Below are 16,342 nucleotides of genomic sequence, written 5' to 3'. Positions count from 1 at the left end.
CCGAAGGGATGATTTAGTTTAACATCAGTACTGACCATTTGAATTTTGGATGGTTGTTTCCACATAAAAAAGACAAGAATGAATGGTTAATCTCAAAATCAAGTGCTATGCCAATAATTCTTGAAAATGATGAAGATCTTCTCAATTCCGGCTTTGGCTTTTCTTTTCGATTGTGATGGTAAGTGCAAATTCATTTCCTATTACTCATTTTCATATATCAGGTAAAGAAGTGATCATGTGCAAATTTCTCTATTAAATAATTGTACCATTTAAAAAAAATATATTCTCACGTTTAAAAAAAAATACATATATAACTACCCAAATAATGCTCTGCTAAAGTTTTGGAATAACAAATTTATGTTTACATTTAAATAAATTTTAAAAAACAAATCAATTTAGCCTATTGTTATGTAAATTATATTACGACAACATATCTGGTAGATAATTGCATGTACAAGTAATGATGCTATAATTTAGGTTTTAAAAATATATTGCATGTACACATATAAGAGTGCAATGATTTAGGAATTAAAATATATTTATATAAAATTAAATATTGAATATAAAATTAAATATGTTAGCACCACATAAATTCTTAAATTGTCGGATTTAAAAAATATTAAATATTACATCTACTCATCTTTTTAATTATTGTTCTCCAATCTATTATTTTATATATTTATATTATATATAATAAAAGTCTAAATTTTTTTTTTGGAAACGTGGGTGATGAGTTGTGTAGGGAGAAAAATAAGCGAATATTTAAAATTTTTGTTTATGCTAATTATATAAAATATTATCAAAACTGTCTAAATAATTAATTTAAAATTTAAATTTTAAAACATAAGTAACTAATCCTATCTTTATCCTTGAAAGCACCTCTTTTTTAGATACTAAAACGTAGTTTTTTTTCTCTTCTTTTTTCTTTATTTTCTATTTATATATTCCGTTAGAATTTTGAATTTAAAAACAATTATAATTCAATTTTTCAATTTTTATTCTTAATTTAAATTAATTATGTTGATAATTATAATTTAAATAGGTAGTTTTAAAACCTCCACTACCTTGCTATTTCTGAACAATTTTTTTAATCAATTTGTAAAAAGTGTAAATCTTTTCACTAAATAATATATTATAAAATTTCGAATCCTATTTTATTTTTAAAAAAACAGAAATATTTAAATTTAATTTCAAAATAGAAATGCTAATTTTTTGTGGTTTTCAAGTTTAAAATAAAAAATTTAAACTTTGAAAATATAAAAAATAAAAATAAAAAAACACACGGAAGTTATGCATCTGAAATTTAGTTTTTGAGCCTAATTTTGTGGAACTATCAAGTATTATTCTTTGAAATAACTTAATTTCAATTATTTAATCTAACCACATTTAAAAATTAATTTAATTTTATCATTTAAAAATGACATCTAATTCCTCATATTATAAACCCACTCATGGATGTTTCATTTAAAATTCATCATTTAAATAATATATTTAATTTTGAAGTTTTATATCAATTTATTTTATTTACATTTTAAAATAAATATTTTAAAGAAAAATACAACTTATAATCTCTATGTTCTACCTTTTATTGATCAAAAGAATTGAACTAATAATTAATAATAATCTATACTAATAATTATAATAATTATAATATATATATTTTTTATTTTATTTATTTATTTTTTATTATTTTTTTTAAAAAAGCCAACTAAATATGTCGTTTTAATCTTTATTTTGAAAAAAATAATAATTATCCAACTAAATAGGAAGTTTTAAAACTTCCCATTACACTCCCACAGTCCCACTTCTAAAAAAATTGAAAAACTTTTAAATTAAAATGATTTATTTTTAAAAAAAAAACCACGTATGAAAAAAAAGGTGTTTTAATTTTTATTTTGAAAAAAAATTATATTTACCCAACTAAATAGGGAGTTTTAAAACTTCCCATTACACTCCTACTTCTAACCAAATTGAAAAACTTTTAAATTAAAATTATTTATTTAAAAAAACCCAAGTATGGAAGTTTCTTTTAAAATTTATCATTTAAATATTATTTAATATTTTAAGTTTTATTTCAGATTTTTTTATTTGCTTTTTAAAATAAATATTTTTTTAATAAGATATAACCTATAATCTAAAAAATAGAACTAATAATAATAATAATAAAAATCCAAGTATAATGTTATGATAAACATAATTTAATGTCTTCTATGTTTATTGTTATTATTATTATTATTTATTTATTTATTTTTGCAGGTTTTCAACCTTAACACAAGATAAATGAGGAATTGTCATAGCAAAAATTATAAAATGACAATCTCTATCACTATCATAAACATAGAAGGCATTAAGTTATGTTTTCATAATATTACTTTTAAAGGACAATCAAATTCCAAAATTGGAAAATAATTTTATGAGAAATAAAATTTAAACTTTTGAATTTAAGATAAATAATATTTATTTATATCTAGCTAGCGTTAAATTCTATCTTGAACAATATCACTATTATAAGTCATTTAGCAAATTTAAGACTATTCACAATATTATATAACAACATTAAATTAAGTTGAAAATTGCGATTTTAAAATATACGATAAGTTTTTAATTTTCAATTTTTAACTTTTTAAATTTGAATTCAAAGATAACTATAATTACACGTAATATGCTTTTATTGGATAAAATTCAAATAAACAGCCTCTCCTTTATATCTATATATTTTATGATATATTCAAATTAAAATTTAATATATCCTCTACATACATTGATTAAATCTAATATAGCGGTTGTACTAATTAAGATTATTTATACCTTTATATCAATTTTCTATTATATTTTACACAAACTAATACAATAAATAATATTTTGAATCTTTTAATTTTGAATAAAACATATATAAAATGTTACAACATGTTATTTAGTCTTATGATATCAAATAGTTCATCTGGAAGGTTAGAATTGATAAATTATTAACATAATTTATTTTTATTCAAACAACATAAAAAGAATAAACTATATATATATAATTAAATTGTGTACTAATAATATTAATTTAATATTGCTCAAATACACAAGGTAATGATTTGTATTATTGTTATTATATATTATTATTATTATAATAAATTAAATATATTATTAAGTGTATTGTACATTTTATTAGTTATTTTTAATTATAAAATATTATATTTTAGATTATTCGCGCAACGCGCGGGCACATATACTAGTTTTAGTAATATAGAAGGGAGAAAGAGAGTGTGGTCCAAAGTTGTTCTTGTTCAACGTAACGTTGATGACTTGCTTTTTGGAATTCCCATCTTCCTACAAAATTCAATCTCAGGTTGTATTCAAAATCAAAACTCTTCCATATCCATTTTATTTTCAATTTCCCCGCAAACCCTTTTCGAGAATTTACTGTTTTCCCATGGAATCCAACTCTTCTTCTCCAAATACCATTCCAGTTTTCTCCACTTTGGCTTCCCCGTTTGACGAAAATAGTGATTCCAACAGAAAACCCCTTAGTTTATGGCCTGGAATGTATCATTCTCCTGTCACTAATGCTCTTTGGGAAACAAGATCCAAAATTTTTGAAACACTTCTTGATCCCCCAATTGATGCTCCTCCACAGAGTCAATTGCTTACAAAAAACCCCTCAGAGAGCAGGACTTGTATTCTTTATAATTTCTCAACTGATTTTATACTCAGAGAACAGTATAGGGACCCATGGAATGAGGTCAGAATTGGCAAGTTGCTTGAGGATCTCGATGCTCTTGCTGGAACTATTTCTGTCAAGGTACATTCTTTTTCAACATTTCCCAAATTTCATATCTTCTGCATAACACTTGAACTTTTCATGGCTTCAGTATACAAGTCTAACGGTTCTTATCTTCTTCACTTGTTTTTGTGCTTCCATATATTTCAATGCCTGATTCTATTGGCAGAAATATTTATCAATATGAATCTTGTTTATCCGGAAATAAGTACAGTTGAATTTGTCGCACGATCAAGTACACGCGGATCGATTTAACTTGTTATTTTGTTGTTAAGCAACTAAATATGTTGTTAAATAAGCTTATTAAGAACAATAATGTGATGAAATAAATGAATAAAACAATAAAGCTTAGATGTTGTTGATTTTAGCTTAGGTTTCCGGATATAGCCTTGTGTTGTTAGTTCCGGAATCAAAGGTGCTTAATGTATGTGTTCTTGACAGTTGAGAGTAAAGATTTAATCAGTAAATGGAAAGTAAGAAAGAGTTGGAGCACAAGAATATCATTGTATTGCTTTTATTTATAAAAATTAAACCCTTTACAAGTGAATGAAATCAACTATTTTTAGACAACAAAGTAAATACATCAGCCAATAAGAATGCTCCACTCGAGCTCTAAAGTACTGTCATCCGATAGAGATGCTCCACTTGGAGATACCGTGATGCGTGTGTGCTGTAAAACCTCCCCTGATCCACGGAATCTTGTATGACCTAGCTAGTTGATGTGTCTGTCCTTTTATCCTTCTAACACGTTTTCAGGCCATGAGTCTTTTTCCTCTTCTTCAATGACTCCGCGCCACGAGTTCCCTCTTTTTTCTGCATTAGAGCCAACTGGCTGATCCGGCAACAAAATTGAAGCAACTAAACCGGATATGCAATGATCCAGGGGCTTCTCCAACGACTCCCTTAAAAAAGCTATCCCGATGTCTCTAATTCTGATTTCTTCTCCGGATTTAATTTGATGCCAGGTGTTCCCTTGTCCTAAGCACCCACGTGTACATGAGAACTCCCCAATACAACTCCATGAAATGATGCTTACTCAGTCCTATTTTGCACATTGTGTTATGCATGAAGCTGTTGTTGGGTATGAATGCCTGTATTAGATGACATCTCCTCAGTACCATGCTGCTTATGCTTGGGACTTGCCAAAAGGGGATAGTATGTATGTTCAGTAGCAGTACATTTGTATACTTAGTATGAAGTTGCATATGTCATTATTCTTAGGAGTTAAGCATAACACACTAATGTGCCCTTTAACTTGGCCTTGGCCTGACATCTATGCTTTCCAACTTTGGATGTGCACAAGTGGGCACTTAAACTATCATATAGTTGCACAAGTAGATACACACGTCCTACATGACAAATCTTAAGTGCACACCCATAGTTGGAGGACATAGATACTAGCTAATGCCAAGTTAAGTGACACGTTTATGTATTATGCCTTATTCTTAGCACCATCAAAAAGGAGAGTATGCATACTCATTATTGTGGATATATTCTTTATGCCTGGCACCATTGAGAAGGGGATTATGGTAACTGTCTATGCTCTAGAGCTAAAAGAAAACTCTTTTTGAGTAAGAATTTTAAAGTTTAAAACTACAGAACTTTTAGGTCATGTAAGCAATTGTTAGTTTATTGTTTTTTCTTGAACCACGTGATTAGAATTCCAGAAATGGGATTGATGTGTATAGTGATGCATATAGTAAAATACAGGGAAGTGGACATTGTTCAAAACACAACAGAAAAGAAAACTGGATCTTAATATGTGATGTAAGGATTACTAACTATATGTATGATCTAATCCCATCTGCTATTTTCTTCCATATGTTCATCAAAATTCACTTCATTTGAGGAATATATTAGACAAATGTGACACATAAAAATCCACTACAAATCAGTTCTTTTTTTCTTCTTTTCTTTTTGTGGAGAAAGGGGAGTGTTAAATATACCAGTCAGTGTCTGCACCGTTTGGTAAAAAGCTATTGAAAAATGATAGATTATGGAGTAGATGAGATTTACGTTGAATTAGTTATTGTCTTTGTTTTATGTAAGAACTTCGTGCAGATGAATTCCTGCAGAGAGATATGAACCTCTTCTCCCTAATATCAACAACAAACAAGATCAGGGGTCCAAATGTAATATCGGGTGAGCAGCCATCACCCAATCTCGCCAACAAATAGGTTACAATTTGATTTGCATTTGCTTGTAAATGTAGTGTATGGTGAAGTAAAATGTAGATTGGATCTGAACTTGTTCACTGGTAAATGGCTAACTCAAGGTCATTCAATGATGCACCAACTTTTTCTGGTAAGATTGAGGTGGTGGAATAGGAGAATGGCTTTTTGGATCAGTAGAGTTCTTATATCAACTGAATGGGATGAAAGATACCCAGACTCAGATCAACAGGACTAATCCTACCAATAACCGTCAGTTATTTTCGAGTTGCTTAGGTAAAGGCCAGAATTGGATGCTTTTTTTAAAAAAAAAAAAATATGTATTGGAATGCATACATATTATTGTGGGTCATCTGGGATGAGCTTCAATTCATCATTTATATTTTTGATACCCAAGAGAAGGGGGGCATCTGATATTGAAGACCCGTAAGTCTGGTACTGAGCATGTACAAGACCATGGCTAAGGTACTATCAATAAGGTAGAGGATAATAACGGATAACTATCTCTTACTTAGAGAGTGCCTTTGTGAGTGGAAGACAGATCTTGGATAAGTTTTATTGCCAATGATACTGCGGACTTGAGGCTGAGAAGGGGAAGATTGTGGTTTATGATTATACTGACAAAGAAGATATAGAAAGGAGCATCATGAAAAAAGGTTTGGTGAAATCGTACTATAGTTGCTTATGCAATGGGAGTGCTAGAAGATCATATGACCTTGAAATGGAAAAAAAAAAGTTACTGAAGAAAGTGACTTTCTTTACATGGGGTGCCATTTGTGTTTTAACCCTAATGGTGGATAACTTAAAAAGGAGGGATTGCATAGTAATACTAATAATTGGTAATGCATGAGCAAGAGGAGTGTTGAGGATGTGGATCACCTAGGGTTATATTGCAATTTTGCGGTGGAGTTATGGGCACTAATCTATTTCTATTAATGCTGTTGCTGAAGAGATGGAAAAGATTTTAGCATGTTGGAGGATGAGAAAGGTCGAACAAGAAAGAAGTGTGGAATTTCTCTTTTTTAATTTTTTGGTGATGTAGAGAGAAATAGTAGAATTTTCAGGGTATGGAAAACTACGTTGGGGGTTAAAAGTTTCTCTTTTTCGTTTATATTTGGTGCAAACAAGATCTTCATTTTAGAGATAGTTGGATGGATCTTCTGGAGCTTTAATTAATGTGTTCCTTACTTCTAAACACTGCCTTGGTTTAATTTTAAGTAGCAACTTTTTTTAAGGAACAATATGGAGGTGCACTGTACGATTTTTGGAACTTTTTCTTTAGAAATTGACATTCTTGAGTGCTAGCTTATGTACTTCAACATATTATTGGAATTTGTCTGCTAAACTTGCTGTTGGTTGAATCAGCATTGCTCGGACGTTGATAGCATGACTAGACCACTCTATTTGGTAACTGCTTCTGTTGATAAAATGGTGCTGAAGAAGCCGATCAGCGTTGACACTGATCTGAAAATGGTTGGTGCAGTCATTTGGGTTGGTTTTTCTTCAATTGAAATTCAACTTGACGTTATACAGCCAGCAAATGGTATTTTCTCAAACTGAATTCATGCATTAGCATGCAACAATTTTCAAGGTCATTAGCTGCCTTTCTCAAATGTATCAAACTAATATCTTTTAGTTAATCACTTCCATACTTATTAAAAGAAGGATCTTTTAGTTCACAACAAAGACTATTACTCACAGAGACCAGAAAGTATTTTACATAGCTTACCATCTTCATCTGTACCTAGTATATGAATTGGTTTAGTTAAAAAACAATGACAATCTTAGCCTAAACCTGGTTTTGAGACCTAGTCTCGTTTTTTCTTATTTTAAGCCCACATCAGCTTGTTAAATTTCAAAACGTTCCGTCTTTGACTTGTACCCTTAGACATGGCAATTAATAGTTGAAGTATGCCAGCATTGCTGTCATCCTCCAAATAATTACCTGATGCACCATTCATGAATGTAGATCTTCTCTCCTTGTAGGAATAATACTGCGTTTGTCCATCCCAGTCATATAATACATGCTTTTGTACTGTTATGAAACTAGAGAATATTCTTTTCTTCTGTGCCTGCTATTCACACATTTCTCTCAATTTCTCACTTGTGGTATTTTTTATACCGTCAACACCAGTGAGATTGTTAGTAAAGCTAAGAAAGGAGCCTATGTTTAACAGCTTACTCATCATTAAGTACGTGGTGAATAACCCCGCATGCTGCTAGCTTCTCTTTCATTCTGTCTCACCATATCTTTTATTTCCTTGATAACTAAATCCCACAAAGTAACTTTACATTTTATGCATTCACCTTCGTCAATTTTACTCATTGAATTTCTTTTTGACATCTGCGAATCCAGTTTAACGTGGATGATTTTCATGCAGGGAGCAGTGATCCCTCAGAATCAGTCGCTCTGACTGCAAACTTCATTTTTGTTGCTCGTGATTACAAGACAGGGAAAGCTGCTCCAGTGAATCGATTATGTCCCGAGGCAGAAGCAGAAAAACTGCTCTATGAAGCAGCTGAAGCTAGAAATAACCTTAGGAAAAGAAAGAGGGGGGGAGACAGAAAGGAGATTGAAAATGGGGGAGTTAACAGACTTGAAGAACTATTAGCTGAAGGTAGAATATTCTGTGACATGCCAGCCTTGGCAGATCGGGACACCATTCTTCTCAAAGATACCCGCCTTGAGAATTCTTTGATTTGCCAGCCGCAGCAAAGAAATATTCATGGTCGGATCTTTGGGGGATTCCTGATGCTCAGAGCATTTGAACTTGCATTTTCGACAGCTTATGCTTTTGCCGGTCTGATGCCATCCTTCCTGGAGGTTGATCATGTTAATTTCCTTAGACCTGTGAGTGCACTATCTTGAACCTCTCCTCTTCAGTTATCACTGTTAACTTGATTCATAGTGGAACTGTTTAAATATATTTTAACCAATGGGTATGGTTGGTCTCGCACCAACACCAGAATACCCTTCCTACAACACCAGCATACCTAATAGTTGTTACCCACGACCAAAACTAGTACATGGACGGTTGTTCTTTCCTCCAGCATTAGACTACCTGTTAGCTAGACAATTCAAAATGCAAGAATTGCTCTTGGTTCCTCCAGCACTACATACTTCTGTATGTGAACATGTAAAAGATGAAATACTGCTAAAAGGAAATGCTCGCTCAGTCAGTAGTATGCTTAACGAACAAAAGAGAGGATGGTATCATTTTAACATTTTCCTTTCCTAGTTTATTCCAGTGGTGCAATTTTTTTTACTGTTGCAGGTTGATGTTGGAGACTTTTTGCGTTTCAAATCATGTGTACTTTACACTGAACATGAGAATACTGATCAGCCTCTGATCAATGTAGAAGTTGTTGCTCATGTTACTAGGCCAGAGCAGAGGTCTAGTGAGGTATATTAAACTTCTATGAAACAACTACTCCCTCTTTTCCATTATATATGACTCTTTTTTTCTTTTTTGGTTTGTTCCATGAAGTAAGACACCTTTCTAATTCTTCAACTTCAATTTTTCCATTTTACCCTTAATAGTATGCTCTTATATCCACAGAAATGTCATGTCTAAGGGTAATTTTGGTATGTGTTGGAAGTCTTTTGTTCCTTTTCAAAGGCCATGTTTGATCAAACAACACTTTATAAACAAAACCAAGGGAGTAGTTAATGTTGTAGCAGAAGTAGTAGGTGGTTGCTAATGTAGCTATCTACAAAATCCCGGAATTGCTCTTATTCTCTAAACTCAAATGCAGGTATCTAATAGGTTCTACTTCACATTTACTGTCCGTCCAGAGGCTAAGGCCACAAATATTCAATTCAGAATCCGTAAAGTTGTCCCAGCTACCGAAGAAGAAGCTCGTAGGGTTCTGGAACGCATGGATGCTGATTATCTGCAGTCAATTTAGTATACCAACAAATGAGCATCTCGTTGAAAAAAACTAGATGTCAATTGGGTTTTAACCTGTATGTAGGAAGTCCATGGAAATTTATTTGACTATGAGACCAAAGACCTGATTTATCTACTAGATTAGTTGTACAATGATTCACAGTTGAAAAGAGGCTTTATGCTCAAGTTCCATTGCAGTATATCCAGCTTAGGCTGGTATTGCCATATTATAGTCATTTCTGGACCTGTTTTTGAGTGATTCGTGTTGGAACTCAGTATTGATACTGTTTTATGGTTTGTCCAAACTAATAATAGTAACTCTTTGAAAACTTGTTTCTTCAAATGGAATGAGGAATTGACTATTGAATTTATGGGTTTGCAATGCTAAAAGTTGCGTTTCTAGAATTGAAAAACTATAGACCAACTCAATAAGTAGATAACATGTGTATTTGAATGTGCACTGCTATCACTAAATCATATTTACTTGTAATATATGAATTATTATAATTTGATGTAAACACGTAAGTTGGAACTAGTGCTCTTTACAGAAACATAAATGCGGAGCATTTGGCTTTTCTCTCCCTAAAATGCGTTGCGAGCTTCCATTATGATTTCCTTTTTATCATTTCTCATAATTAAAATTAGTTAAAAGTTCTTTTTCGAACCAACGGTCAAATAAAGTTGGAGACACAGCTGGTTCACAATGTTCATTTTTGAATGGAGGTACATATCCTATGTTTCTCTTTACATTACAAATATGAAATAACACTCAACAATTAATTATTGCACCCTTTTTTCTTGATTTGAGGCCTCTCATCTTTGAGATATATAAAACACAAAATGTTTCCGGCAAAATATTTGCCTTTGTTATTTCCTAAAGGGATGTCCCTAGCTATCTATCTATCTCTCTATCTATGGGAATGGATAACTTTCCACATCTTATACAAAGAACTATATAAATACAAGATTATAAAAAAAGATTACATGTACCTCAAAAGGCAGGCCAAGTCTCAGACAAACTCCTAGATGGCCTTTATAGTACATTACATTAGTTTTGGCCAAAAACAAAAACTAGGGTTCTGCCTGCTATAAGCTAATGTTGCTAATGAGCGGATGAACTATCCTCGTCCGATGAACTATGCTGCCATTTTGCTGCTAACCCGCTAATGGCAGGCTGTAGATTTGGATTTACTGGAACTGGAAACTTGTGGGCAGAACTGACTATTGTACGTTCATTTATCATTCCAACTTCTTTGCAAACGCGATCAAGAACCATTAGGAAGTCTCTTACCACCATAAAGATCCTAAAAGGGTGAGCCTCTTCTCTCGCTGAATTTCCATGGAAGTATTCAGTTATTTCTTTCACCAAGGACATGGCAACACTTTCTAGAGCTTGGAGCCTTATGATCTCCTCTTCTGCCATTTTCATAAACCTTCTCATAGACTCTGAAAATCTTTCTATGCTGCTTTCCTTCAAGCCAACTGCTTCAATTGATCGGACAACTTCAGCAATGTTTCCAATCCCTTTAGAAAGCTTTAAGACCTCACTATGAAGCACTTCTGAATCCATAGCAGCAGCTTTCTTAACATTTACAACCTCTGAACTAAGGTTTGAAACAACTTGGAGGCCAAGCTTCCGGCACTTGACGTCATCATTCATGGCCGACTGTTGATCTTGATCTCCACCAGAAAGACGAGCACCTTCACTTCTTATGATCTCCTGTACCACAAAATGCAAGAGGGTTGTTTTCCCATCAGCTCCCTTCACATCTACTAGCTTTAGGAGGGTATCTAGTTTGAACGCATGTGCATCACCCCGATTTGTCCCAACATTCATGCGGTTACCAGTCTTCAGCACTGCTTCCAGAAGCTTTAAGAACATTCTATTACTTCTCAACTCTTCACAAGCAGCCTGTCAAGTAGCAAAGCTTTATAAGGTTCAAATATATTAAGAAGACTTTTCTTCTATTGGTTTATGTGACATAATAAGAAACAGAGTATGAATACTTGAACTGGTCCAGTTAGCATGCAGTTCCACAGTTCAAGAGAGAAACACATGCCAACTTCAGCACAAGAGTATCAAGTTCAGACAGTTCAAGATGAAAAAAATGATTATTTTCCAGTCTAACAATTAGATGTCCTATAATACTGATGCTACAGCACTTCCTTCCAAAATCAGATAAGGCTATTTTTGAGTTTCATTTGTCATAGGTACCAGCTATGTGAGTCCGAGCAACATAGGGTACCAGCATATTTACTTATTCACCATGTCAAACAGAAAACCCTTGCACAAACCTTCCTTCTATCAAATCAAAATCAGAACTGTTTAGTTATTAGAGAATTCAATATACAGCGAGAAGTTGAAGATGACCTGAAATAATTACCTCCAGAGTTTCAAATGACTTTTTGAGGTAGTCAACCTCAGAATCAAAATTTGATATGTACAGCATAGCATCTACCCTTTTGAATGCAAAAGGTATATCAAGCACTGCTTTGAGAAACTTCTCGGCTGACCCAAGCTTAAACGGAGTATCATCTTTATATTCTTTCAGTTTGCGTTCTTCTTCTTTGGATGGAGCCATCTTCAATAAACTCTCAAGGAGCTCAGTCCCTAGGGCATCAGCATTTCCTGAAAAAAGAATGTACTTAATTTCTACAAGCAGAGACATCATAAATTCTCGATACACTTGCACACTAAAAAGAAAAATAGAGAAAGGATCATCCTATTGAAGATAAAAAGCAGCAAACAGCAGAAAACCCAAAAGGTAAAGCTGTCGACATGGTTTGGGAACGATGTACACCAATAAGCAACCACAAACCAAATAAGATGATGCTCTAGCCTAATTATTAATACCCTGATATCCATGAGCAAAAGCCACATAACCCTATGAACACCTCTAAACTAGTCAGCTATCAGTTACCTTCTAAAACAATGTGAATGTCTACACTGTATTCATTCATACTAGTAAAGATTAATGCATATGATGAACAACGTATGGTGTTTGAGAATTTTATCTGGAAAACCCCTAACCTCTGTTGGTTAATTTACGTTTCAAGATCAATGCATATCAATTCTTCTATAACAACGGCACATGTGAACTGAATGACAATTCAGTATTATGTAACCCTGCAGAAGATCTTTTATGTAGAACTAGAGCAATTAGGCAACAATAATCTGGCATTACTATCATCCCAGTCATATTTCAGTTTAAATTTTCAAGTCTGAGAATAACAGAGTAGCAGAATACCTTCTAAAAGGGCTTCACATACTTCCTCAACAGTTACATTTAGTGCTCTTAGCAAAATTGCAATATTCTGTGACTTCTTTGGATCAAGTACCCTATTCTCTTGGCTCTGCGAGGGAAGAACAGGGCGTCTAGTCATTTCTTTTCGATTTAGAGTTGGAGTCTTCACAATAAACAAGCTTTCTATCATCTCTTCATCCAATCTGCAAACAAATCAGTTCAGCTTTAATTGCCCGACCAAAAAGAGAAGAATTTAATATATGTAACAAGTGTAACAAAGTGTTTAGATTATCCTACTTAAACGAACTTGATTTCAGTTGATCCCACACCATTTCCCGATCAGAACTAGCTCTTACTTTATCCCAATGCAAAGTCTTCAACTTTGGTTTTGGAGTTTCATCGTTGTTCCCACCAGTATCACTTGATAAGCCTTCTATACTCTGCTCAATCTTCTCAATGGGTTGCTTATTACAAGGCAACTCCATTGGGGAAATCAGCACTGGACTCTCAAGTTCTATGGGTCTTAAAGGAGTTACAAGAACTGGAGGCTTGGATGGTGGCTTTGAAATTGGTGGTGTTGGAGTTTTTGGACTATCCCAATTTTTAACTGGTGGTGGCGGTGGTGGTGGTGGTGGTGGTGGAGGAGGCTGTACACAAGCCGGAATACTAATCAAAAGAGGTGGCGGTGGTGGTGGTGGTGGAGGAGGCTGTACACAAGCCGGAATACTAATCAAAAGAGGCGGCGGTGGTGGTGGAGGAACTGAAACTGATTCATTCTGATGTATGTGATTGCTGATTCTCATTGGAGATTCAACATTCTGATCCCAAACATCGGAAATTCTGGGTGATGAGTCAATACTCCTGCTTGAATATCTCTCCGGAGATGATGAACTGGGCGGAGATGGTGAATCAGATTCCCCGTTAATGACCAATATAGGTACAAAATCTGCTAGCGGCGGAGACGAATGAGAATGATACTGAGGTAGCGGAGCAGTACGAACAGCAAGTAGTTCCGGTGACTTGGGCTGTGAATTTTTTGGACTCAAACTCACCGGTGGAGAAATGCTCAACGATACAGACCTAACTGGTGAGCCCGAATCGGAACTGGAAGAGGAGTATGAAGACGATGAGGTCGACCCAGCAAAATTCTTGACCTCAACGGCGGCAAAATCCCTACGCGATGCGGATCCAGTTCCGATCGAACTTCCTCTGCCATCTAAAGATTCTCTTGGAGAGTAAAACTCCTCATCATCTTCAGTTGTACGGGAGATAACATCTGCATTCCTACGCAAACTGTGTCCATGTAATGGCGGCAATGGGTGGATCTCCGGTGAGTCCATTTTTCTTGAAGGTGCAGCAGTAGCACGACGATTGTGTGTATCAATGGAAGTATGTGCACTAACCATAGTACCCAAGTATAGAAATTCAGAACTGGTCTGAGATGGTCTTTGTAATTTAGGAATATTAGTTGGGTTAGGATTATTGAATCTAGTGCTGCTATTAGATCTGTGTGTTTTGTTATCATTAGAATCTTGATTTCTTCTTCTATGGCAGAAGATAGCAATGGAGATAAGAAGAATAGCAGCAAGAACAGAGGCGATGGCAGTAGCAATGAGTTTAGATGAAATGGTTTTGGATTTGGATGAATGAGGAAGGATAAGGGAAGAAATATTAGCAGGAAAAGAAGCAAAAGCAGAAGGGGAAGGTGGAGGTGGAGGAGTAGAAGGGAAAGAGGGGAAAAAGGGAGTGTTGTTATTAGGAGTAGAAGAAGAAGAATCAAAAGGGTATTTGGGAGTAGTAGAGGTACTGGGTACTGACGGAGGTGAAGAAGAAGGTGGATGTGAATCTTGTGGGAAAAATGGCTGATGAAGAACCCGACGGTTGTTGGCGGAGACGGAGACGGAGACGGAGAAGAGGAGGAGGAAGAAGAAATAGAAAGAAGGAAGCATGGTGGTGTGGTGGTAGAGAAGGAGATCTAGTAGATAGATAGAGAGAGGAGGAGAAGTAAATAAATGTAGCTAAGCTACACACAGAGAGAGATGTAGAAATGCATCAGCAACAGATGTGCATGGATTTCGAGTACCAGTAATTGAGAGTGTGAAAAGGTAGAAATAAGTGAGTAGAGAGTAATAATAATAATAATTAGAGAGAGATAGATGAGTAGACAAGTACCTGGAGTGTCCACCCTATATTCTACTACTCATTTTCTCAATCAATAAAGGTGGACAACTCTACGAAGTACTATTTTACTAGTCAACTATTTCTCTTATTCTTTATACTTTTACCTATTTAGTACTCTACTACTTTCTCCGTCACAATTTATGTAATTTATTTTTTTTAATTTGATTTATTTTTCTTTTTAATTAATTTTAAAAAAAGTGAATTTTTATATTAAATAACAATTTAATTATAAAATATATATTTTACTCTTAATGAAATAATTTATAGTCACACAAATTTCTATCATTTATTTTGCACCACAAATTTTAAAAATCCTCATTTCTTTCTTAAACTATGTGCCATGTAAAACTAACTCACATAAAATGGAACGAAAGAAGTATCATTTTACTCTCTAAATAGTAAATATATAAAGTATAAATATAGAGATTCTTTATATTTAGAGATAATTAACTTTAATCCAATTCTTTATTTAAAATGATATAAAAGAAAATCTTCTTTTTTCAATATAATACTATTTAATTTTTATTTTTATTTTTATTTTCTTGTTGTAACCTTCATGTGATGAAAAGTTTTATTCTTTTCAAAATCTTTATATAATTTAAAATTATATTTTATCCTAGATTTCTAAATAACATAAATTGCAAAGCATATATCATATATTTTACATATTAATAAACAATTCAAATAAAAATGAAATCATTAATCAATATAATTACATAAGTATTATATCATCATAAAAAATTATTTTAAATTTTACATAAATATTCAATTTTCAAGATTATTATGTTGCTCCTATAAATGTTCTATTAATATATTACGGAATTCAAAATGAGCATTTTTGTTCTTAATTTTTTTTATGTCAAGCAAAAAATTGTTCAAATTAGAGATTTTCATCTACCACTATTTCTATTGTTGCACTTGGAGCTTTCGAAGTATCTTCAATAGGTGCATTCAAATCAAGCTCATCCTCATTTATCATGGTGTGCAATATAATACATGTAGTAAATGTATCATGTAACATTTGCTTTTCCAAAAAACATGACAGTCATGTGATAATTGCAAAATGCGATTGCAAAACTCCGAATGCAT

At 33.3% G+C, this 16,342-nt stretch overlaps 2 protein-coding genes across 2 annotated transcripts; one reads left to right on the top strand and one right to left on the bottom strand.

The window, feature by feature from the left end:
* The first annotated feature begins 3,245 nt into the window (after positions 1 to 3,245).
* LOC125821809 (acyl-coenzyme A thioesterase 2, chloroplastic-like) lies at positions 3,246 to 10,170 on the top strand. The gene is made up of 5 exons (XM_049501176.1): positions 3,246 to 3,787; positions 7,303 to 7,480; positions 8,319 to 8,788; positions 9,213 to 9,341; positions 9,694 to 10,170. Exons 1-5 carry the CDS (start codon positions 3,287 to 3,289, stop codon positions 9,844 to 9,846), a joined length of 1,431 nt encoding a protein of 476 aa, XP_049357133.1. The 5' UTR covers positions 3,246 to 3,286; the 3' UTR covers positions 9,847 to 10,170.
* A 433-nt stretch (positions 10,171 to 10,603) lies between these two features.
* Positions 10,604 to 15,021, bottom strand: LOC125821801 (formin-like protein 1). Its single transcript, XM_049501166.1, has 5 exons — positions 13,776 to 15,021; positions 13,370 to 13,703; positions 13,076 to 13,275; positions 12,212 to 12,456; positions 10,604 to 11,739 (listed from the first exon to the last, which is right to left on the bottom strand). The coding sequence occupies exons 1-5, from the start codon at positions 15,019 to 15,021 to the stop codon at positions 10,930 to 10,932; spliced, it is 2,835 nt and encodes a 944-aa protein (XP_049357123.1). The 3' UTR covers positions 10,604 to 10,929.
* Between the last annotated feature and the right edge of the window lie 1,321 nt (positions 15,022 to 16,342).

The sequence above is a fragment of the Solanum verrucosum genome, unplaced genomic scaffold, assembly GCF_900185275.1.
Source record: "Solanum verrucosum unplaced genomic scaffold, falcon-dt-bn FXZP01000303.1, whole genome shotgun sequence".
NCBI classification, from domain to species: domain Eukaryota; kingdom Viridiplantae; phylum Streptophyta; class Magnoliopsida; order Solanales; family Solanaceae; genus Solanum; species Solanum verrucosum.
This window is presented reverse-complemented; position numbering and strand designations above follow the sequence as displayed.

Coding starts and splice junctions, on each gene's coding strand:
- LOC125821809 (XM_049501176.1), top strand. CDS start 3,287: ATGACTTGCTTTTTGGAATTCCCATCTTCCTACAAAATTCAATCTCAG. Junction 8,789..9,212: donor ATGTTAATTTCCTTAGACCT/GTGAGTGCACTA, acceptor TTACTGTTGCAG/GTTGATGTTGGAGACTTTTT. Junction 9,342..9,693: donor CAGAGCAGAGGTCTAGTGAG/GTATATTAAACT, acceptor ACTCAAATGCAG/GTATCTAATAGGTTCTACTT.
- LOC125821801 (XM_049501166.1), bottom strand. CDS start 15,021: ATGCTTCCTTCTTTCTATTTCTTCTTCCTCCTCCTCTTCTCCGTCTCC. Junction 12,457..13,075: donor ATGTGAAGCCCTTTTAGAAG/GTATTCTGCTAC, acceptor TTCTTTTTTCAG/GAAATGCTGATGCCCTAGGG. Junction 11,740..12,211: donor AGTCATTTGAAACTCTGGAG/GTAATTATTTCA, acceptor GCTACTTGACAG/GCTGCTTGTGAAGAGTTGAG.